The sequence below is a fragment of the Tuber melanosporum genome (genome assembly GCF_000151645.1).
Source record: "Tuber melanosporum whole genome shotgun sequence assembly, scaffold_96, strain Mel28".
NCBI classification, from domain to species: Eukaryota; Fungi; Ascomycota; class Pezizomycetes; order Pezizales; family Tuberaceae; genus Tuber; species Tuber melanosporum.
Genome location: NW_003299146.1, coordinates 33,980 through 58,577, shown reverse-complemented (window position 1 = coordinate 58,577; position 24,598 = coordinate 33,980). Strand labels below are relative to the sequence as shown.

The 24,598-nt window shown below is 43.5% G+C and overlaps 2 protein-coding genes; one reads left to right on the top strand and one right to left on the bottom strand.

Annotated features, from left to right (window-relative positions):
* Nucleotides 1-894: 894 nt before the first annotated feature.
* GSTUM_00012093001 (uncharacterized protein) lies at nt 895-2,394 on the bottom strand (the record flags this gene model as incomplete). XM_002842341.2 has 2 exons in its annotated part: nt 2,126-2,394; nt 895-2,069 (listed from the first exon to the last, which is right to left on the bottom strand). Exon 2 carries the CDS (start codon nt 1,147-1,149, stop codon nt 895-897), a length of 255 nt encoding a protein of 84 aa, XP_002842387.1. The 5' UTR covers nt 1,150-2,069; nt 2,126-2,394.
* Nucleotides 2,395-5,601: 3,207 nt separating this feature from the next.
* On the top strand, nt 5,602-9,476 carry GSTUM_00012092001 (uncharacterized protein). XM_002842340.2 has 2 exons: nt 5,602-6,277; nt 6,443-9,476. The coding sequence occupies exon 2, from the start codon at nt 6,524-6,526 to the stop codon at nt 8,852-8,854; it is 2,331 nt and encodes a 776-aa protein (XP_002842386.1). The 5' UTR covers nt 5,602-6,277; nt 6,443-6,523; the 3' UTR covers nt 8,855-9,476.
* The last annotated feature ends 15,122 nt before the right edge of the window (nt 9,477-24,598 follow it).

Here is a 24,598-nt window from a genome sequence, read left to right as displayed (position 1 = left end):
CCCATATTCCTAGACAGTGGTATCGTATCGGCACGTACGGAGGCCTTCCCCCCTCTCCCACATCCGGCCAAAATCAGCCAGCAGCCCCGCGATCATCGTGGCAAAAAAAAGACAAACCTCGCGAGCAGGATGCTCGCACAGAGTGTGTCTCACAGTGGCCGCATTTCAGCTACTCTCGTGAGACATCGGAAGGGCTTGTTGGCGAACCGTGAGGCTTTTGCACGGTAATGGTGACGCCCTTATCTTCGCTCAACTCCCTGCAGCGACCATGAGAGAGAGGATTATTTCCCTTGCGTGGGTTTTGATGGTGGTGGTGGGGGTGTGAGTTTGGAATATTTTGTTTCTCATCTCGTTTGGTCGGTCGGTGGCCGACGTTGACACAGGTACGAGTACTGTGCCGAAGCAGGTGATGTTTGTGTGAGGGTGGTTTATTTTCGGTCGGTCCGGGCGGTTATGCGTTTTGCAGATGATGGAATATCAGAATTTTGCTTGCATCCGAAATAACCTCCTCCCCTTACCCTTCTCCTGCTTCTCCTGCTTCTCCTGCTCAACCCGCAGCAATTCCATCTCATCCCGCCCTGTGCTGTCCTATCCCGTAAACAACACGGACAACCGCATAGAAACGTTCCCGAAGACCCTGTTCTTCGTCCTCAAATGCCTCAAGTTAGTCGAATACTAAACTCGACTACAAGACTACAACGCAACCCATGAGGGGTTAAGTTTCCATTCTCCCCCCTATCCCCTATGACGAAGGCACATGTACGCACGTGTGCTCGAGTATTTCGCGAAGCGATGAAAGGAAAAGAAAAAAGAAGAAGAAGAAATCGTTACAGAAAGTATTTGGTTTTGGTTTGGAGCGGAGCTCCATGTCTACAAGTAGTGGGGCGGCAAGGGTCATTCGAAGCATGAAGTAAGAGAATTCGAAGGAGAAGGGCGGAGCGGATGTGAAGGAGCAATGGGGGGAGGGGGGAACACATACCCCGTACCATACAGGTACGCCATGTATGACGACTGAGGAGATACTGGTATCGTAGTGAATCCCTTTACCCCATATAATTGCTCAAAATGTGATCTCCAGGGGAGGATTTGGAAGGAAAACGCGTAGAGAGGGGCGGTGGTATGGATAGATCTGCCGTACGTACGTTTCATGAACTGAGCTGTATCATACGTATTATACGTTTGGGGTTGCCAAATCTGCGGTACTTTTTATCTCATGTTTTTCCCTTTTTTCACCTGCTTTACGGTTAACTCAGAAGATTTCGGATGTGCCGGGATTTTCGAGTGATGTTGTGTGATGTGGTTGTGGTTTCATAGTACCGGTATTATCATGGGAAAGAAGAGAGAATAGATAAGGTTTCCCCTTCTGGGAGCTAACGTCCATGCGAATGTCGAGTTACACTGGTCTCGAATTACTAGGAGACAAGTGGACGAACCCCGTGGGGTAGCAGTGAAGGTATACTAAAGCACACCACAGGAAGGCAAAAAGATGGAAATTGGAGGAGGGGGGACAAGTGAGGATTTTTTTTTTTTCATTCAATGGTTCCCTTTGATGGTGTAGTTAAACTGCCAGATTGCCCTGCAGCTAGATATGACGGTCCATCACCCTGAGCAGACCAGACTAGCCCAGCCCAGCCTCACAAAGGATAAAAGTAAAAATACTAGAAAGAAAAAAAGGAAATGGTGTGTAGGGCGAAGGAGACAAGTGACTTGGCTAGACTTATCCTCCTCTGAGGGGAAGTAAAGAAAAAAGCAAGCAGCTACCGTGACAATATTGACCTCCGCTCGCAGCATGAGAAGCGAGCAAAAAACTATCGTGCGGATATGATAAAATATTTTATACTTTTCGGAGACCGTGCGAAAGCGCTACTGTACTCGAGTACTGTACCGGTATGGTATGTAACAGCGTAAGGTCCTTGTCCTTGTCGTGGGAAAATACCGGTACGATACTGCAATCCTATGTCTGTTGAGGAGAATGTGAGAGGTCGTATTATATGTCCGCCCTCCTCCTCCTCACCATAATAATAATAGCAGTAATACTGCATATATTTTTTCTTCCCAACGTGCATGATCTGATAATGATATCTTATTAATATATTATCCACACCGAGATGAATGGATGAATTACTCTTGCCATCCAGTCCTTGCTTTGCTGCTGCCGTCACCCTGGTGGTGGTGGTGGTGGTGGCATCCAACCGCTGCATCATAATGTACGAGTTGCTTCGGGAAATATCCTGTCTATCCATACCGCAATTAACTAAACTTACTTGATTCGCGCTAGTTAACACCACACGCACCGTCCAGATAGCCAAAACCCGCATGTGGGGAAGAAAAAAAAAGAAGAAGAAAAGCAAGAAAATGATGATATCGTCGAGGCCCTTGGGCTGGGATGGGTTCGGACCTTGGGAGTTGTGACGGAGTTCCTCTGTGGGAGGGAAGGGAGGTGGGTGGGTGTTTTAAACCGCTGGCACGGTATCATGACGCTTGGGACGGCGCTGGGAGGGAGGGAGGAGGGGAATGGAAGACGGAATATTTTGCTGTGGGAAAAAGGCCTTGTTGAAGGGGCGGCTTCCATCATAAATTTACCTCCCGGTAAGTTGACGGAGTACTTGTATTGCTGGCCCCGCTTTATGGACTTGATTACTTAACACTGTATGGTAGGAGCAGGGTGTTCTTCTCATACCCGACATTAATGCGCCAAAAGATCGTCCCGAATACTTGTCAACGTCAGGGCCCCCTCTCTAGCGGGGGCGTCCACAAACCAAACCAAAAACCAAACCAAACCAAACAGTCAGCCTAGCAATTGCTTTTTACAGCCTGCTTCGATATGGCATGGGTTTGCGGGTAGCGCTTTAGGCGCACGCTTGCTGCTATGAGACATCCAGTAACCGGTATGATATGGTATCGGTGCCGAGCGCTAGGCTGAGTTTGGGAATGGTTTTGTTTCGCTTCGCTTTGTTTATTGGTTGGCTAGTTGGTTGGATGGGCGTATATCGTCATCGGGCTTGGGCCTGGGTTAGGGTGTGTAACGACATCCTGACTGTTTGGGGGGGTCAGAGGGGGGGGGAGATGGGGTATTAAAGTAAACGGAAGGGGGAGGGATCGGTTGTGTGCTCTCATTTTCATAATAGATGATATCGACTTTAAGAAGGGTTAAACGAACTAGCCATATCTGTATGGGACCAGCATTCGCCAAGACACTTTGTATGACATAACCCGCTGATGGTCTTGCTTGTGTCGGTGCGTGGTCATGCCCGTTGGGGTTTTTGTGGGGTTGTATGGTATGGTGGTACAGTATGATAGGTACTGGCAGGAACCGGGAGGAAGTGAGGAACTGGAGGCGGTTATCATGGTAAAGTCGGGTCCATACTTTTAACCAATTCAACCAGAGTAGGATATGATACCTGAAATTCTACAGTCAAATTAAGTTCCCAGGCTAGCATGTTTATTAAATAATAGTAACTAAAATGTAGTTGGTCCAAAGTAGTATCATCTAATTTTTTTATATGTTTTAGTATTTGAGAAGACAATAATTTAATATTAAAATATTTGGAATATCAGAATGTCTGAGAATCAGGATATATTATATAAATAAAGATTTTAAAATAGGTTGTCACAAATGTAACAGGATTTCATATATGACTTAATTATAAGTCAGGCATCTTGTGCATATAACTCACTCAAGTCATATGACTTGTTTATAAGGTTCTACAGGACTCATAGCTATGAGTCATCAGGGTTAGGGTTGGCGAGAAGAGCACTATATAAGGAGGCCAATAGGGTCAAGGAAGATAGGCTCTCCATACTTTATTCTAAGTAATTTCCTTACTTATTACTTTATATGAATAAAACATCTTCACACTCTTTATCCTTTACAATTTCCATGGGCCTAATGGCAATATCTTTATATATCACAACAATAGGTATTACCCAAGTAAGTATCAGTAATGTAGGCTAAAGGGCTTAAGAACTATCAAAGAAAGAGGATATATATATATATATTAAGAAATAGTATCATTACTCGTCACTATATTTTAACAAGAACTTAGGAATGTTACAGTCTATATGAGTTTCTTATTTCACAGTAATAAATAATTACTTACTTTCTTAATACTATCATACAAACTCTCCTGTTGTAACAGCCAAACCTCAAACCCCAATAATAGATCTACCGAGTTTTTACGGTACTATAACAAGTATAGTGAATGATTGTTGCCAGTGGAAGAGCTTAAGAAAATTATTTTCTTAAGCAATAGGAGACAACTACAAGATGATTACTATATCAAAAAAAAGCAGAAGTAATAATATATATTACTTTTGTAATAAGACTTATTACCTGTTAAATAAGTATATTCTTGAAGTAATCAAAGAGTGATCTTAACATAAAAACTTTTAAAATATATTAGTGAGTTATATGATTACTATATTTTGAAACCTTCTTAGTCAAATCTCCATTATAAATAAAAAAATTTGATTTTTTTTAGTTTTAATAAACTTAAGAGTCAGCTACTACCAAATATGTTTCAAATAATTTTAAATTAATTTCTATACAATTCAGAGACTTCTTATACTAGTAAGAGTTGGTAAAATATGTAATTAATAATTAATTTGTATTTTCTCCTATGATAATATTATTATAATAGAGTACTTTAATTAATATATTAATTAAAAGCAAATTTGCTACTAAGAGTATTATTTAATATATAACATCTAATTTACTTTAGAAAAATCTCTAATATCACAAGTAGTAACATGTTTATTTTGATTAAATTTTCTTGTTTTTATTTTTGTTTATAAGATTGAGTTCCTGTTACATAATAAGTAGTTTTTATTCAAGTTACTAATCTGTCCTAAAGTTGATAACTTTTTGGTTTTATCTTAAAGAAAGTAATATTATACCAATCAAATCTATGTTAGCATTACTAATTCTACTCAGGCTAGCTGATAACCTGTAAGTTACTTTTAATATTTTATATACGTATTTTTAATTTATTGGTAAAAGCTCAACAATGGGATATCTGCTAATGTCCATAGCTATTAACAAGGACTTTACCGAGTAGGAATATGGAGACTTTGCGGACACGACCATACATCATTTCTCGTTTTTTTTTTTTTTTTTGAGGGGGGGAGGAGTTGATTTCGGTAGAACTAATTTAACGTACTCGGCAGGTGACGACGATATTGTTTATGCGCTCAGCGGATACGGCTTTCTATGTGAGCCACACTGTTGTGGGGAGAATGGAAGGGCCCGTGGGAATCAAAACTGACGCTTGGACGTTCGTCTTTGCGGCAGGGAGGCACTGGACAGACTGACGGACAGGAAGCCCCTCCCTTTCCAGGACCCTCGCTCTCATCCCCGTTTCTTCCTCTTCTCACGACTTTCTTCTTTTCGCCCCCTTCTCTACTATATTGCGTTACAGACGCCCTCGCCGCGCCCCCCCCACCCCCCAAGCTCACATACATAACACACATGCACCTCCATAGTGATACACTTACCCTCTCCCTTTCAACCTTGCTTTTCAGCAAAGGGTTCCTCCTTTAAGCACCCTTTTGTTTCCCCGTGTTCCTTCCACCACTCCCTTTTCTTCCCCTCCCCCTCCCTCTCACCACTAGGAGTGAAGGAAGCCTTTTCTTCTCCTTCATCCTCGTCTCTGCTATCCTCTCCGTCCCTCCCACCTCTCTCTCTCTCTTCCTCCTCTTCCCTTAATAACCCTTCTCCCCCGATCTTCTCGATCTGTTTTTCCCGTTGTCCCCCTTCACCCCCCCACCCCCAACTCCTTTACCTACACTCTGAAGAGGAGGGTACTGGACACTTGGTAGGGCCCGCTGCAGAAGTGGTCGGATTTTAATCTTTCAATCCTCTGTGACGTCTCCCAGAGGACTATAGGTATAAGTGCTTGCTCGTGAAACGTCGGTGTGGAAAAGGAAACAAATAAGCCCCACAGCAATTGGTACGGTAGGGCAAGAAAGGAAGGGAGATCGGAGAAAAAAGGACGAAGCAAAAAGACTGAACGGATAGCCTGCTTGCCTGCTTGCCTACGAGTAGTCTCGTTTGGTAATAACGAACTGTTACGAACAACGATTAATTACTGTTCCCCCCCCACCCCCTAAATACCAGCGCTCTTTTTTATCTCGCCGGAATTTTCTTCGGGGTTCCGATAGCTTGGACCTTTCTTGTGTGCGTGAGAAATAATTATAATTTCTACCTTCTGCTTTCCCTGGTTTTCTGTTGAAGAAGAAAAAAAAAAAGGAAAACCCGTTTTCGGTGGCCTTGTCCAGTGTAAGTACCTTATTTTAAGTACTATGACCGCTTCTGCGTTCGTGTTTTCTCTCGCTCAGTCTACTTATGACCCTTTCCCACGTCCGTTGCCTTGTCATCAACTTGTCTCGCCTTCGTACTTCCTATGGGGACGACCGCCTCACTAACATTTTCATCACCTCGAAGTTACTCTCGCGATAAGCTTTTTCCAAACCACTCTCCTTCCTCGAAACAGAGATAACCTCCCCGAACCTGCATGCATTCATAATGGACTCCGAGGACGGTCATACATACATCAAGCATCTTGCTCACTTCGTTCGTACACACGAGAAGGCCCTCGCAAATGCTCTACAGCTTCAAAGGCGACAGCCACGTCGTAGCGACACGGCTCCGGCCGTGTCTGGAAGGACTCCTGCCAGCCTTCAATATGTCCATGGCTCCTCTTCCACCTCCAGCACTCTGGCTGCTGCCTTCTCGCTTCCGTCCTTGTCCTTCACCTCGCAGCACCTTAAACCTGCAAAATTGGGACTCACGCCTCACCACCTCTATTACCTCTTGAGTCGGTTCGAGGAGCTCAACATCCCGGTTGGGCCTATGGGGGTTCGTCTGGAGAACATTCATGCGGAGAGCTCACCAGGCAATTATGTTTCGTTCTTGAGGGATGCATCTGGACGTAGGAATCATTCATCGGATAGCTTGTCAATACACTCCGTGTCCAGTGTCAGGAGTGTCATGTCTGGAATGTCATCATTGTGGTCTTCCATCGGACTCGGGACGTCCGCTTCGGTCAAGAGTGAGAGGGCAAAGGCAGCCCTGGAGGCCGATTTGAAATACCTCTACTCAGCATTCACTAAGATACCATGCTTGAGGCTTGCACCTGATAGGAAAGCTCGTCTGATTGAGGGGTTTGAAGAGTTTCCTTTTGATACTGCGGTCCCCTTGTTGGCATTCAAGAATGTTAGTGCATTGGAGATTTGTGATATTGATATCCGCCAATTCTTTGGATGGGACCAACTGGCAGAGAGGCTACGAAGTTTGGTTGTGAAACGGGGTGGGATCAAGGACCCCTCCGAACTTATCATTGCTATTGTCCTGGATGACATGGACAAGAGACGCCGGAGATCTGCTAAATCTTCATCTTCGCCAATAATTTCGTATCCTTCCTCTAGCCCTGGTCTGGGCAATGAGGGGGAGCCATCGACTCCGCCCTCTCCAACCCTAGGTCAGATTGGTAGCAGCAGTGCCCCTGCCGGCCATTACCATGCCATGTCTAGGGTTCCCTCCAATTCCTCAAGGTCGAGCTCCAAGAACCGACCCCGCAGCAATTCGCCTACAAGACCTGCTAGCTCTAGGACTAATTCTACTGCTACGAACTCGCATTCTCGTTCCCACAGGATGCGGAGATCTGGCTCTGGCAGTAGCCACTCGTCGTCAACTTCAACTCTTCTTCCGTCGTCCCATGGACTGACACTGCCAGCCATTCTCCCCAATACAAAATGGCGCTTCTTGAGACACCTCTCTTTGGCGGATAATGGTTTACTATCGATCTCCTCAGCTGCCCTGACCCCGTTGGCTGGCTCCTTATCGTCGCTCGATCTCTCGAATAACCTTTTCAAGTCCATTCCCGAGTGTCTCTCCATTCTTTACAATTTACGTGCTCTGAACCTTTCTGGAAACATGATCGATTCTCTCCACTCCTTGACCCGAAATCCACTCCCGGCCATAACCGCACTTAACCTCCGTGGCAATGTGCTAGCGTCAATTGCGGGGGTAGAACGATTGTTGTCCCTGGAACGCCTAGATTTGCGGGAGAACAGACTCACTGACCCCACAGAACTGGCTCGGTTAACGGGTGTACCTAATATAGCGGAGATCTGGATTGCCTCGAATCCATTCACCAAGACCCATTCTTGTTACCGTGTGACCATCTTCAATTTGTTCCGAGAAACACCTGGATACTCTGACGATATCTCGTTAGACTCGCAAAAGCCTGGAATGATGGAAAAGCGAAACCTAAAAGATAGGGTAGCGGAGAACCCTGCCGTTCCTGTAATGAGGGTACCACCATCGCCCACTGTTGCGGTAAATACCGTCTCACCAGTGGATTCCAAGAAGAAGGATAGGCATGACAACGAGAAGATCATCAAGATCGGCAATGGAGAGGTGGCTAGAGCTAAGAAGAGGGTCGGGAGGCGGAGAGTTGTCGAACTGAGCCGGGATGATAGCGATGTGTCGATCCACCAAGATATGCAATCAAATACAAAGCCGACAGCTATTAGATCGACCTCACAGAGTAGGCCGGTGGTTGTCTCTTCGTCAAAGCTACCGACAGCGCCCAAAGAGATATATCACCCGCCAGAGGAGACGTCGTCTGGTGCAGAATCCTCTCCTCCGAACCACCACTCTTCACCGAGTGAGAATGTCGATTGGGCTCAGAAGGGAGACGAGTATAGACGTAAGGTTGAAGCTCTCAGGAGCGAAGTTGGAAGCGGGTGGTTGAGTGTATTGAGCGAGGAGGGCATGTCATTGGCACCGTCGCGGAAGGTTTCGTCGCCTTCGACGCCGGCATCGGGACCTGCTCAGCAGAAGTCGGACTAACTGTGTTTTGTTTCAATGTCTGCTTACAGGGGGGTGTTCTGCTACGGAGTTGACGGGGTTGAACTTGCATAAGTGGGAGGGGTCATTGAAGATGGTTAGTGGAAATGATGAGCATCACGATTTAACGCATGTTTTTTTTTTATCTCATTTATTTATTCGAAATTCGACACGAAGAGGTCTTTTTCCTTTCATTCTTTCCTGCTTCTCTCTTCTCTCTCTGGGGGTTCTTCTGCTTCCTACTGTACCATAGGTTTGTGTTTTAATCGTTGGGTCGGGAGTTAGGCTGGGCTTATCATTTCGTTTTTTGTTGCTGTTCTTTTGTCGCTTGAATTCTCAAATCCAGGTTCGTTTATTTACCAATGTGTTTGTTTTCTTTTTCGTTCTCTTTTAATATTTTCTCATCCTTTTGATTGCCCCCCTCTTCGATTCTTGCATGCGTGCATCTTTCTCTGGGTGTATTTTTGGTTCTATCGTTCTATTCCCTCTTCTATCTGCCTGCCTGTCTTGTCTGTCCTCCACCGTACTGTACTGCATTTGATATACCGCGGTCGAGTTTTTTTTTTTTTTTTTTTCCATTTGGATATTCATCATTTCTTAGGGGCGGTATTACAAAAAATGGAAGGATTGAATTCGGGGGTAGGGGAGTGGATATGTTTTACTAAAAAAATAGTCCTTTTTTGTCATCTGAAAACTTGTGATATCGGTATTCTTCGTCGTGGCCGTTCATAAGATGGCCTGCTATCGGGATACTAGAGTACCGTAATGGTGGTATTAATATTTATATCGGTGGCTATCATGATATATCAATCCCAAACCACAGTCTCCAACGGGGGCATACCGAACTGCGAATACCCGGCGGGTTGACGGGCAGGGATCAGTATATTTTTTTGTTACCCTACTTTGAGGAATCCACCATTTTTGCCAAACACCCCTGTTCCTCACCTGCCGGTATTCGTCGTGCCCCTATTGACTGTATTACCCTCCACAAGGAAGGAAATGTGAGGGGTGATTATTACGACTTTATGACAGTTTAGTTTATGGACACCTCTTACTGTATGATACGAGTACTCCACTCCATAACTCCACCCCCCCCCTCCCTTCCAGCCCTAACGACCAAATGAATGGACCCATATTATCATAATGTTCACTCGCGGTATGATAGGAAAAAAATCACCCTATCATATCATACGGTTTCATACCCACCCACCCACTACAACGGCTATAAGTCCAACTCCAGATCTCAACCAGCAGCCCGAATCTCCCCTTTTTCCCTAAACTACCGTACCAACCATCACGAACGGCCGATGTCGAGTAGGGTTATCGTACGGTTAGACTGTCACCCAACCAATTAACGAAGTGGACGACGAATGGGAAGGACGTGGCGATGACGTTTTTTTATTTAAACCCACACACACACACATCGTTATCCCTAAGAGTTATTATCATATCTACATATTGACCGGCGCGCGGTCCGGGAGGTGAAGATGGGCTCGCAATGTACTCGTACTGTACCGGTACTTGCGCTCTGGTATCGTGACTGTTTGCGGTGCGTTGAGTTGCTGGTTGGGTGGTGAGGTGAGGTATTGCGTAATTTATTGCCGTGGGTTGGTTGTTATGTGAAGGGTGCGGTCATGGGGTATCACTCGGATGATTTGAGGACTTTTTCCTTTATTTTTATTTTTTTTATATTTTTAATACTTGCTTGGGGGGTATGTTGTATTGTTGTTGGTATCAAGGGGGTTTGCATTGTAAGTTAGATGCGGCCTTGTGGTGGTTTGGGTTGGGTTAAGTACCGGTAGCGATAACTTGCTTGGGGGGGAGGGAGGGGGTGTGGTAGAAAATCGGAATGGGTACCGTATACGTGCGGCGATCCTCTCTTCATAGAGACTTGTATGGGATGATAAAAATACTTTTTTTTTTTTCCTATTTTTAACCTTACTGCACCGTATCGAGCCCCGCTCGAGGTACCGGTACGAGTAACTGTAGTCTGCTGTCTGCTAGGATGATAGTAGTGTGGTGTGGTGAAGGAGTGACTCAATTCATACCGTACTAGAACGAGTACTGTACGAGTACATTTGGAGACCACTAACTACATGCCCCTCGGTAGTATCAATTACTCTTCGTAGGGGAGAGAAAGAAAAAAAACAATCCCAATCCTCAAAATTAATTTCGTTCCCCCGGGAGAAAGGGAAGGGGCGAAAGGGGGGAGGAGGAAACGGAAAAGAAGAATCCTGACGTGGCCAGCATCTTAATATCTCATGTAACGCTCCTGCGATCGATCGACTCTACATGCGCAGCGGGACTTACAGGTATTAAAAAATGTTCTCTTGCCCCTCCCTCCTCCCTCTCGCTTTCAGAGTTGATCATAGTGAGCCGAGCGGCCGGAGTGGGTAACTTATGGCAGTGGAGGTGGCAGTGGGTGGCGAGTGCTGGAAGTTATGATACTAATTCTGTGGGAGCGATGGGGTTGGTACTGTACAGGGGGTGGTAGTACAAGCGGTGGGAGCGGCAGGGGTAGCACAAGAGATGGCGGTGGACCACCCGCACATCCGATGCCGGGATTTCCGACTTCGTTTGCATAAGCCTCCACGGCGAAACCACTGGAGCGAATCCGAGTTCCTCACAGCGAGACTTCGATTCCTATTCTTCGCCAGTGCTGGGATATGGAAGAGGCGGCGTAAACGGTCCGGAGCGGAGAATATATTTGCCTTGTAGCTCGCAACGTTCCGGCCCGAGTCGCGCGTCTGGGTGAGAGGGCGACGGGAGGTGTATGAGAGCGGGAAAATGGCGGTCTCCGAGATGGCATTTGAACCACACTAGTGGCCTGCCTAGCAGGGTCGGGCACAGTTTTCGTCGATGTCGTAGCGCAGGAGCATATCGAACTTGTTGGCGTGCAGGTTCCGGTGGGGAGGAGATGGCTTTGGACGGCAGAGACGGGGTCCTGAGGGTTGTCAGTTCTGGTATGATTTATTGCGAAGGGGGGAGTACACCTCCAACTCTGATAAAGTAGCAGTCAATTGGCGTTCAATGACATTGCACGACCCGTGGACCCCAATTCCCATGCATATGTTGGTCAGCAAACATGTCTCTTCATCCTGATGGGCAACGCTCAGCACACGTGGCCCGAGATACGGTGTATGATAGAAGCGGGGTCCCCGTGGCAGTACGGTAATAGTTGTGATTGGGGCTCGGGTAGCAAGCACACCTGAGGCAAGGACGGCCAAAGAAGAGATACCGAAGGCCTTCATTTTGATCATAAAGGTTTCGTCAAACGTTCTTCCTAATTGCGCTGGACACACCGCTATATGAGAGACCAATTGCCACGAAAAGGAGATGTGGGTGAAGCTCCAACAATTCCTATCTTCCGGCCTCGCTTTTGTGCACAAATTCTCATCGCTCTCATGCCCACTCCGCCATCGGAAAACAGCAGGAACGATTCAACCTTTCCTAGAAATCATGGCTTTCTTTCCGGGGCAACTTTCGCTCTCGCTAGCGAGGGAACACTCGAGTGCATCGTGGCTATGATAATACTGGACCATCCAGAGCTGTGGGCAGCCGAGGACCATCTATACTCGTCTAGACCAGTACAGTGCACTGCTTATCGAAAACCTGACTAGCTTGGAGGCTGGCGGCAGCAGCAATGCTGGTTGGCGGGGACTTGCACTCCCCCCTTAGAGTTGGTGATAGGTGGTGGTAGCCATCAAGGTACCGCCAGGGTCCAGAGTCTTTCTCCCCACCAGAGAGGTACTAAGCTCAACCTTTACCGGGCTGGCAGGTCAGAGTAGGAGAGACAAAGATCCAACGGAGACCGCACGAAACACTGCGGTACGCACAGCAGAACTTACCCGATCTCCGTCTACCCAGAGGCAAATAACAGACCTCCGAGCCGAATAAAGTCATCGTTGAATCCCGGGTTTTGGCTCTCCCCTGCCCTGCAGTGATACGGTACCGTATACTGGTAGCGAGAGTTTGATGTACGGCACTCTAACAAAGTTTGTGCGACAGTCCAGGTTGGCAGAGAGGGAGAAGCTCCTCATACGTCTACCGCGTTGGTAAGCCTTTCTGTTGGCTTTTCCTGGCCGTGACACGAATGCTGGAGTTGGAATTCGGAAGGCGTCAGCATAGTGCCATTTGACCAATCTGGTTGGTTAAATTGACGACAAACCTCAGGTCGTTGGGCTTCGTTTGCAAAGTGTTAGATTGAGTGGTGTTATGGGATTCGAATAGAAATCGTAGTGTAATATACATGAGGCAAATGTTTTTTTCAATAATGAATGCTGATTACGAAATGAATGTAGTATCGAAGAATATTAATAAATTTCGGCCTTTGAAAGTTATAAGATTTCTCTGCATGGGGGTGTGAGGATAGGAGAAGAATAGTAGCAAGACATTGGGGTATTTTATTTACCTTGCCGAGATTGACTAGACTCTGCTCTTTTTCTTCTTTTTCTTTAATAATATTATTAGGACTCCCCCTTTCATTCTGGCAAGTAGGGTTGAAAAAGTGAGCGGACGCTCGTGGAGTTAATATGGTTCCGGGCGTGATAAACTGGTACTTGGGTATAAGGGTAAGTGCGGTGCCGTGTCACAAATTTCGACAGGAACGTTTAAATTAAGTTTACAACCTACTTTGAGACAATAATTCTGGGCTCCAAAGCTGAAGTGGTATAGGCAAATGGTGTTCACATTTGAGAAGATTCTAGGCATTGCATATGAAATTTGCTGAGTTACTTTATTACTATAGTATAGTACCTAGAATTACTGTAGTACCTAGAAGTAGTCTGTAAACACTTAGATGCAGGATATAAATATTGAAGCATCTCCCAAGCATAAGACAATCATTAAGCAATGGAGAAGAAATCTTATCTATATAATATTATTAAATTTTATCTTCAAATCTTTATCTTTACTAAAACCTTTCATATTCTTAACAGTCTTAAATAAAAGGAGTTACAGTAAGTCTTCCTAGACAATTCCCGTATATACAAGATTCCATAATTCTAGCATCTTGTCCTTCTGAAGAGATTTGCTACCACCTAGGGCAGGAAGAAAAGCATGTCAGATAGTAGTAGTAGAACAGAGGAGAAGAAGCAGAAAGTTAATATATAGAGTAATTTCCTTGGAGCAATAGAACTTTACTCTGCCAATGAAAACAGATGTACTAGAAAAGATATAGGAGAGTTTAGGCATGATATTGTTTTCATTAGCAGAGTAAAGACCTATTACTCCAAGGTAATTACTTCAAGTATCAACTTTCTACTTCTTCTCCTCTGTTCTACTACTACAATTTGACATGCTTCTCTTCATACCTTAAGTGGTAGCAGATCTCTAAGAAGAATAAGATGCTAAAGTCAATGTAATGATCTTACTCTTTCTTACTTAGTTCTTTAATAGGTAATGACTTTAACTCTTCTATTCTCTTGATATCGTGGTAGTTCAGAGAGCTCTTATTATCACTATCACTTCTGATAATGAAGATTTTCTTGTACTCATATTGCCTAATGTAAGAGAGAGCTCTTTCTCATATAGTGTTACGAAAGGTATGTATACAGTATTGATTCAACTTGTAGTATAGGAAAGAACATAAGTGGTTGCATGAGGAGTGTGTATCAGAGGTCCTTTTTTTTTTTTTTAACTTCATTTAATTTCTTGTTAAAGGCACAAGAATATTGCATATAGTGCTAGCTATAGCGTTAAGAAAACCCCTCCAGGAGGAACAAGAGAAGACCTGTACCCCCAAGACCCTCTAGTATGGGCCCAACTGCACACACTTTAAGGACGATCAACTCAGGTGCCCAGACTGCAGACCTTATGACTTTAACATAAAGAGGTTTCACCTAGAAGCCAATCATATGTCCAAGAAGATTCCTTGCCTGAAAGAAACCTCATCTATCGACTACACGTTGTCAATAGGAAGGAAACCAAACAAGCTAGGTAGAAAAGTATAAGGAAAAACTCTATCTGTAAACTGGTGAAAACTAAAATGGATAGTAAATTATGGCCCACTATCCTCAAACTGCCGGATATACAACCGTCCCTGCAGTATGCAGCTGTTGATAGACCCAAAAGCTGAAGTCTCCAGCCTACTGAATGTAGGAAGTAGTGCAATAAAAGGGTACGCAAGCTGAGAAATGGGATAATGGTGCCAGACCCAAGGAGTAGATAGTTTGGTAGAGGGGATACTGCCCAGTAGTGGGGTTCTAGCCAAAGGAGGGGAGGTAGTGGGGTATGAGCTAACGAAATCCAAGTGGAGAGGTAGAAGAAGGGTCAGAGGCTCCAGAGCAAACCCAATCATATGACTGAACTATTGCTATATTATAGTATCTCTCATAAAGTCCTTTGTTCTCTGAGAGATGACGTCACTTGATGGAAGAGATCCTGCTGGCAGTAAAGAAAGGAAAGGGTGAAGAGAGGAAGATGACAACAATTTGAACTGAGTCACTAGGAGGGTATGGTTGAATCTTACTAGGAGACAGACCTCAAAGTTACTAGCCAAAGCGTTCACCAATGGAGATTGTGCAATTGGGGAAAAAAATATCCACTACTGCTAGTACCAACCAGTAGTGAAGAGGGAGAACCGACCGTGCTAAAGCTAAGTGAACCAACTAATGAAGACAGAACTATTGGATGAGGCCCAGATAACTCCCACATTAAGTAAATGGAAAATAAGTGAGGCAAAGGCGGGAGAAGCTGTTAAAGAGAAATCTTACCTCTAGGTAGAAACCACCAAGGGGGCAGAGGAAGGAGTGGATGGCCCAAGATAGTTGATGTGGTATTGCCAAACTATATGAGAGGGAAATAGGAGTGACAAAGTGTGCTGTACTAGAGGTCCAGTTTTTTTTTTTTTTTTTAATCATTATTTAATTCTATTTTTAAGGTACAAGAACACTGTATGCAATGCGAGTTATGGTATTAAGAAAACTCCTCCACCTCAGACCAAGAGAAAATGTGTACTCCCAAAACCCTCTGGTACTGGCTTAAGCATATACACTACAGGGGTGATCAACTCAGGTGCCTGGTCCATAGACCTCATGACTTGAATACGATGAGGTTTCACCAAAAAGCCAACCATATGTCTAAGAAAATTCCTCGCCTGAAAGACTACAACTTCCACTAACTACAAGTAGCCAATAGAAAGAAAGCCCAACAAGCTAGGCAGGAAAGTATAAGGAAAAACTCTATCTCATAAATTACTAGACCCGTAAGGGCCACAAAAGAGGGTAACAACTGCTCACCAAATTGCCAGATTGCTATTTATAAATAACCACCCCCGAAGTGGGTAGTCAGTGAAGTGCCCTCAGGCCAGACACACCCAACCAGCTAAGCCACAGATGTAGGACAATACTACGACCTGCCAATTGAGAATAGAAGTCTCAGTGCCAGGCCCAAGGAGTGGATATTTTGGCAGAGGTAATGCTGCCCAGCAGTAGATTGCTAGCCAAAAATCGACCATAGACAGACAGCAGACTGAAACCCCAGAATACCACATGGCGGATGGAGGGAGTAGTAGGATACTAGCCAAGGAGGCAAGGTTGTAGGAGTTAGGCAGAAACAACCTGATAGACTTCAGAGTTGTCTAGGCCAACTAAGATTTGTTTATGTAGATGGAGATTGTCAAAAAAGACTTGAACTTCACCCATTTTATTTATTACAACTAAGAGCAAAGCAAAGTAGGTAAGGTAGAATAGAATTGTGAAGACAATATTATATTGTTAAGGTCTCTTCTGTATTGCTTGATAATGTCTAAAAGCTTGGAAGGCACTTTAATATTTATATTCTGCATCTGAGTATTCATGGACTACATTTAGTGATTATACAACTATGTACCTCTTTAATTATAACTTACGATATTGGGTATTTTTCAAGGTGCAAACACTCGAAGACTCTGAAAATCACCACACCCTCTTTGGTAATTGCAAAATAGCTAACCGGGAATCATACCAATCCCCACTTGTAATTATTCGATTGTCAGAGTCTTTAAACTTATGGCCTAGTTCTTAAGTTGAACTAAGCTGGCCCTATTTGTCTTTGTCATTGATGAAATAATCAGTTTCATCTGTGGGTTGTATCTGTGAAGGTAGTTGTAATTACAACCTTTTTAGGTCACCTGACTTTGAACTTTCATAACTCCTTACCCAATAGATAGATACCTTCCTGAAGACTTCCTACTAATTCGCAGGGAGCTATTCTACTAGATTGATAGATAATCTCTTGGTCGGCAACCCTTGGTTGCTCGTGGTACTAGAGTTTCAGTCACTATTCTAGTATTGGGAATTATTTCTGCAACCACAATGTATTCCAAAACCTAGTTGTAATACTCCATGAAGTTCATTGGCTTCTATGGTGGTATCCCTTGGAGTTCTAGACTTTTCAGGTTATTGTAGGGTGAGTGTGAATGTATTGGTTTCTGGTTGAGATCCGTTATCATTCAATACCATCTCTTCATGCAAAAATGTCCTGTTATCTATGGCTCATACCAAAGATGTCACATCTCTGAAGCCTAGTAACCTTTTGGGTAGTTGGTGAATATACTCTGTTCTACTTTCTAGACTTAGCTGAAGCTCCCCTCTCATAAAACCTGTGAATCGAATCCATTCGAATATAGAGCAGCAACGTACTTAGTATTATTCTTACACTTTCAATTCTGTGGCATTATAGTCACAGGACACAACTGAGGTTAATATATATGATGATGTGCGGGCCCTGTAAGGGGGTCAGAAGGGGTTTTTGCAAGCCATGGATTCCAATTCTGAGAGAGATTACTATACTTAGAGTGGTTCCTAAGTATCAGATTCTGGTATTCCTAATATGAGCTCCGTCCTCTTTAGGTTTCACCTCGAATACCTTTTTTGGATATATATAAAACAATTTATATACTTAAAATGAAATTAAAATAATTAATTATTAAACCTCAAATATTAATTCCTTTATGACTTGATGAGAGCAGAGTAAAAACCCTTCCACATTAGCTTGGCTACATAGGAAAATCTTTTCCTCATCGTCATTCCTCTATCCCCTATGGCATTTCTGAATTATCATAGCAGAATTCATCCACCATTTCCCTTGTGTTGTCCATAACCGTAGCAGGTTCTCAGGTATTCTCGTCTTTAGAACAACCTTGCCATTTAATAAAGTATTATAGTTTGCATACCTCCTGGTAGTGACCGTCTACCTTCTTTCAATAAGAGCATATCTTGCTTCTTACAATTTTCTCTATTTTCAATTGTAAGTTGCCCTCAATATCCTCAGGCTCCTTAAGAGGTTGTTGTCTATCCGCGTATACCAATTCCCTGTAAGGTTCCAACAGAGAAACATGGAATACCGGTTATATGTTCTATCGATCCAAAATATTGAGTTTATAGGCACGATTTCCTCCTTTCTCTAAGATCACAAATGGTTCATATAACTTTGGACTGAGTTTCTTTGACTTCTGAAGTGTATGATTGTTCTTTGTATTTAAACTTACTTTATCACCGATTTTGAAGTCAGGTTATTGCTTGGCCTTTTTATCAAAGTATTTGGCCATAGCTTCTCAAGTCTGATGGAGTGATTGCATTACTTGCTCGTGGATCGATTCTTATCCAGTTTGCATAAAGTGTTGCTCCTGGATTTTACATCTCGCATTTCTTCATCCATTCAGTCTGTGGATGAAATCTATGGTTTGGGTAGAAAGGGATCATTCTATGTTCATTAATTGCCAAGTTATTGTAAGCATGTTCAGCTAGAGGTAGCAATTAGTACCAGTCATCCTGATTATGGTTGATAAAGCTTTGCAAGTAACCTTCCAGTACTTGGTTGGTTGCTCGGTTTATCCATTCATCTGGAGGTGTTATGCTGTAACGATCCCCTTTCAGATAGTTAGTTCTTGGCGATGGGGAACGATACTTATCAGTTCTGTCTCGTTCTTTCTTTGTCCTACGATAGCACTAGGTCTCTGCCTACGTTACTGATAGTACAAGACCTTTGTCTTCTATCGGGAACGCCTATCGTAAGCTATCTCTAACTCTTCTTCGTAAAGCGCCTACCTTGGCATAACGATAACGTTGCAATAAGGATAAAGATCATAAAGGTATTTTATATTCGTTAAAGTAATAAGTAGGAAAAGTACTTAGAACAAAGCGTGAAGAACCTATCTTCCTTGGCCACATTGGCCTCCTTATATAGTGTTCTTCCCGCCTTTAATCATGTGACCTAAAGTGGTCACATGTGCAAAACCAAATCAAAACAAACTAATCATGTGACCAAAGTAATCACATGCTCAAAACCCATGACCTTATAGCGAGGTCATGTGCAAAACTCATAAACAAATCATAACGCAATAAACAAGTCATATGACTCGACTGAGTCATATGCACGAAACCCATGACATCATACTGAGGTCATGTGCGAAACATAAATCATATGCCCAAGGCTTGCCCGTAAGGCATACTCGTAAGGCATACTCGTCAGGCACATGTCCCATGACTTATACTCGAGCCATGTGCAAAAGCATCACAAATCCCACACATAACTAATCATACAACCCGAATAGGTTATATGCGCGAAACAATAACATAACTGTGACTCATAACCATGTGTCACGTGAAAACCCTTTCCTCACTAAGCCACGTTCGTGACATATGCTGTAGACATCCTCCTTTTTATATTTAATGTTTTGTATAGGGATTCTCAAAATTCTTCAGTAAACTTCGAATCTATATCTGAGACAATTACTATTAGTAAACCGTATAACTTCTATATTTCCTGTATCCCTTCTAATCTAATGAAGTAGACCATTTTTGTAAACTGGTCAACTACTACTATAATTTGGGCAGAAGCTTGACTTTGTGGTAACTGTGTAATAAAGTCAACGGAAATTGATGTCCATACTATATAGGGTATTGACAGCCGTTATAGTAGACTATATTTTCCGTATCATGGAGATTTGTTATGTTAACAATCATCACACGACCTTACATACTCATTTAACCAATCTGCTAGCCCTTTCCAATAGAAGTTGCTTATAATTATTTCAAGTGCATTTTCTTGTCCGAAGTGTCCTACTATGTAGGCATCATGGCACCTTTCTGCTATTATTATATAAAGGTTTTATTTCTTTTTGCACCAATAGTCTTTACTTGTAGTAAAGTAACTCCTCGGATAGGGTCCAGTCTGTTGGGAAAAGTTTGCCATTATCTTGTAGTTTTTCCAAATTGTTTTTTTTTTCTAAGCTATTCTCTATCCTTGGGAATGCCTTTTAGGATTTGCTTCAAGAATTCCGGATTCAATTTCTTAAATTCCTTAGGGGCTAGGATAGCACTAATTATGAGAGTTCATTCAGGTACTTCAGCTGCATTGTACCAGTGTGTATTTTAGTCTATTGATACTAGTAGCTGGCTGACTACCAGTTTCAATTCGCGGATAGTAATAGCACTTGTTGGAATATCCATACTGCCGGATCCTGACGTACCTCTTTCAGTATCCTCTAGGTTGTCTATTTCCATCATATTAGTAGTATTAACCTTTTCTATCTCTAGCGGGGCAATTTGATGACTGGCTTTATTGTGACAGTCTGCGTCTCTGTAGTTGAATAGTAATACTTTGAGTTCTCTGGTATAATCTGCGTCAATTATACCAGTACCAGTAGAAATAGGGTTTTTGACCACTAATCTACTTCTAAGTGCAATCCTTCTACAAGTTCCGACCAGTGGCCCAATTGCAATACTGGTCCCAACCATTAACTATCCCTATACCAGGAGTATTAGAAATAGTGGAATCTAATACCTAGGAATTACCCTAAGTAGAATAACCCCACTTGGAATTGGAATCTCTCGTCTTCAACACTCCTCTCCGGCCACCTTACAGGACCTGCACATTATCACACATATCAATCTCAGTTGTATCCTGTGTCTATAATGCTACAGGATTGAAGGTGTCAGAATGACAACCTATACCTGGCTGCTATCCATCTGACTGAATCCTCTTTACAGGATATATGAGAGGGGACCTTCGGCTAGGTCTGAGAAGTATAACAGAGTATGTATGTCAACTACTCAGGAAGCTACTAGGCTTCAAAGATGTAATATCTTTGGCATGGACCGTAGGTAACGGAACGCATTCACATGAAGAGATGGTATTGAATAGTAAAGGATCTCAATGAGAGACCAATACATTCACATTCACCCTAAAATAATCACAAGAGTCTAGAACTTCGAGGGATACTACCATAGAAGCCAATAGACTTCATGGAGTACTACAACTGTTAGGAATACCAGAACCTGATACCTAGGAACCATCCTAAGTAGGGTAACCCCACTTGGAATCGGAATCTCTGGTCCCCAACACCCCCCTCGGGCTCCCTTACGGAGCCCACGCGTCATCACATATATCAATCTCAGTTGCGTCCTGTGACTATATTACCACAGAATTGAAGGTGTTAGAATAACACCATATACGTCGCTGCCGTCCGTCCGACTGGATCCTGTTCACAGGATATATGAGAGGGGACCTTCGGCTAGGCCTGAGAAGTAGAACGGAGTAATTCTGTCAACTACACAGAGGGTTACTAGGCTTCAAAGGTATGAGACCTTTGGTATGGGCCATAAGTAACGGGACGATTTCGCATAATGAGATGGTATCAAATTGTAAAGGATCTCTACTAGAGACCGATACAATCGCATACACCAGAAGAGTCTTGAACTCCAAAAGACACTACCAAAGAAGCCAACAAACTTCACTGAGTGTTGCAACTGGGTTTTGGAACACGTTGTAATCATGGGGTGATTCTCAAATACTACAATGGTTACTGAAACCTACTACCCAGAGAGCAACCAAAGGTTGCCGACTGAGGGATTAATTACCAGTCTAGTGGAGTGGCTTCCTGCGAGTGAATAGGAAGTTATTCAAAGAAAATCTATTGGTTGGGTATGGAGTTACAAAGGGTTGGAATCAAATGACCTACAATGGTTGTAATGACGACCACCTTTACAGATATAGCCGTGGATAAGACTGATCATTTTATCAATAGCGAAGACAATTGGAGCCAACTCAGTTCGACTTAAGAACTAGGCTATAAGTCTAAAGGCTCTGCTAATCGGGATATTACTATTGGGGACAGTACGTTTCCTAAGAAGAAATATTGTAATTACCGAAGAGGGTGTGATGGTTTTCAGGGTTTACAGGTATTCGCACCTTGGAAGAAAACTCGACATTGTGAATTACGATTGAAGAAGTACATAGCTGTATGATAAATAGATGTAGTCCGCGAACACTCAGATGCGGAATATAAATATCGAAGTACCTCTCAAACTTTAGACATCATCAAGCAACGAAGAAGAGACCATAACAATATAATATTGTTTTTACGATTCTACCTACTTTACTTTACTTCGCTCCTAGTAGTCATAAACGAAATGAGCCAAGTTTAAGCCTTCTGTAACCGGTACGGGTACTCGGTTATTGGTTTTGTTTTATGTTTTGTTTTAAGTATCGCTTTGATACTTGGTTTGTTTTAAGTATCGTTTGATACTTGGTTTTGTTTTATGTTTTGTTTTAAGTATCGCTTTGATACTTAAGGGATTTTACCAAGGTGTATCAATTGATACCTTTGATTAGTTTCGTTCATGCAAAAAAACATGAATAAGATTTGTGTATTTAAAGACCGCCTGTTTCTACGATAGAAAAGGCAGACTTCAACAGACAGTATTTTAATATACTTGGTTGAACGGTTACTTCTTTGTTCCTCAGTACGCCCTCGAAGCCTCCTTTAGTTTTCAGCTCTCGCCTCCTCTCTGGAAGAGCAGGCCACCTGCCAACTATCGTACCTGTTACCGATAACGTGATTTGCACCTTGCGAACATGTTACATTTTTTTAACCTCAGCAAGTGGTTAAGAACCTGTCCCTGGATTTAGGCCTGATCAACCTATCGATATCCACCTTAGAACACTAGCGGAGAGAAGCCGCAGAATCACAGCACATTCGGCTTCATCTCAAACCCAAAATAGAGTCTTTGACGACCAGGAGTGGGAAGCAAATCCCACGGCAAGACCTTACAAGAAAGAAACAACCCCGGCGCTCTGCTAAAGAGCCGGGCGATCCTGCAAACACGGAAGATACACAACCTCCAGGAGAATTCCCTTCTACTCCAGCACAGAAACCTTCCTTTGAACCTCCAATCGAACCTGAATCCAGTAGCGAATCAGATATGGCTAGCACAGGAGGAGGGCCTTCTGGAGGAGGGAAATCTCGGGCAAGGCCTGAAGAAGAGGAGGTACCCGCAGCATTTGAACCCCCTAAGTTTAAACTCCACCTCCCAGCAAAGTTCACGGGAGAAGGAAAGGACCTCAAACCTGAAGCCTTTGAACGATGGGCAACAGAACTCTCACACTTCCTACTCTTACAAGGAAAAGATGTGGAAGACCCTACAAGCGGACTTATCATTGGATCATTTTGCGAAGGAAAGGCAACCGACGCATACCACCAATGCTATAAGGATTTCGGCGGGAATGTAAGATTAAGAGGATCTACAGTTCTCGATTACCTGAAAGGATGATTCCAATCCTCTATAACCAACCACCTCCTATACAACAAATTCAACCAGCTCCAGCAAGTTAACGGAACGCATGTCAAACGAATCACCGATGTGGCTACGGACCTAATAATGTATAAGGACCGGATGGAGAGAGGGAGTATCTCCAAATACATCCTGAAGTGACGATTTTATGACACCATGCACCCTACCCTCCGGCGAGAAGTAGAACCACTCGAGGAAGATGGCGATGATATTGCAGTAATTATTGCAAGAGCAGAACGAAAGGACGCCATTCTCCATGAAACCAAGGCCTACAAAACACAGACCTCCTCTAGTAGGAACAGCCAGCCACGACACAAAATCTCCAGCAACTCTGAAGACGATACCCTACGGGTTTTTAAAAAGAAAAAAAAATCCTCCAAAGAATCAAGACGGCAAAAAGGAGAATGTTTTGAATATGGAAAAACAGGGCATATGGCAAAGAACTGTCCTACGAAGAAAGGAAAAGGAAAAGCAATTAAGCAAGGGGCGTCGGCCAACAATGTTGAAAGCGATAACGCTCAATCCAGTGAATATGAAGAGATCCATATTGGATACATCGATGTTGAATGCAACAGTGTTCGACCCCCGGCTACATTCAAAGCACACACCGCCCTGGAAGGTACTATCCTGATTAATGGCAAAAGGGCCCGAGTCCTATTTGATACTGGCGTAATCGGAAGAGATATGATCAGTAATGCCTTTGTCTCTGTCCATGGACTCCCCACTCGAGACCTTAACCATCCCATACCAGTCAATATGGCAGTAAAGGGATCATGATCCACAAGCCATAAAACCTGTAGCGCGACCATTCAACTTGGTTCTGCAGTCCTACCCCCCCAGGAAATGCTGGTTGGAAACCTAGCCAAATACGATGCCCTAATAGGCATGCCATTCCTAAACCGCCACAAAGCTATAATTAGGTGTGGGGAATCAACCATCGATTTCCCAGATCAAAAGGTCAGAGTCTCATGCAAGCCAACAAGCGGAGAATACCGAGCCGCAGTCTGTGAAGCAACTACCCAAAAACTGTTGTTCGAATACTCAGATGTCTTCCCTGATCAAATACCTGAAGAACTACCACCTATGAGAGAAGTGAACCACCACATCCGCCTCCGAGACCCCTCCAATCTCAAGAACCAACCCACCTACTCTATTCCTGACGCTTACAAAAGCCCACTTTCTGATTGGATCA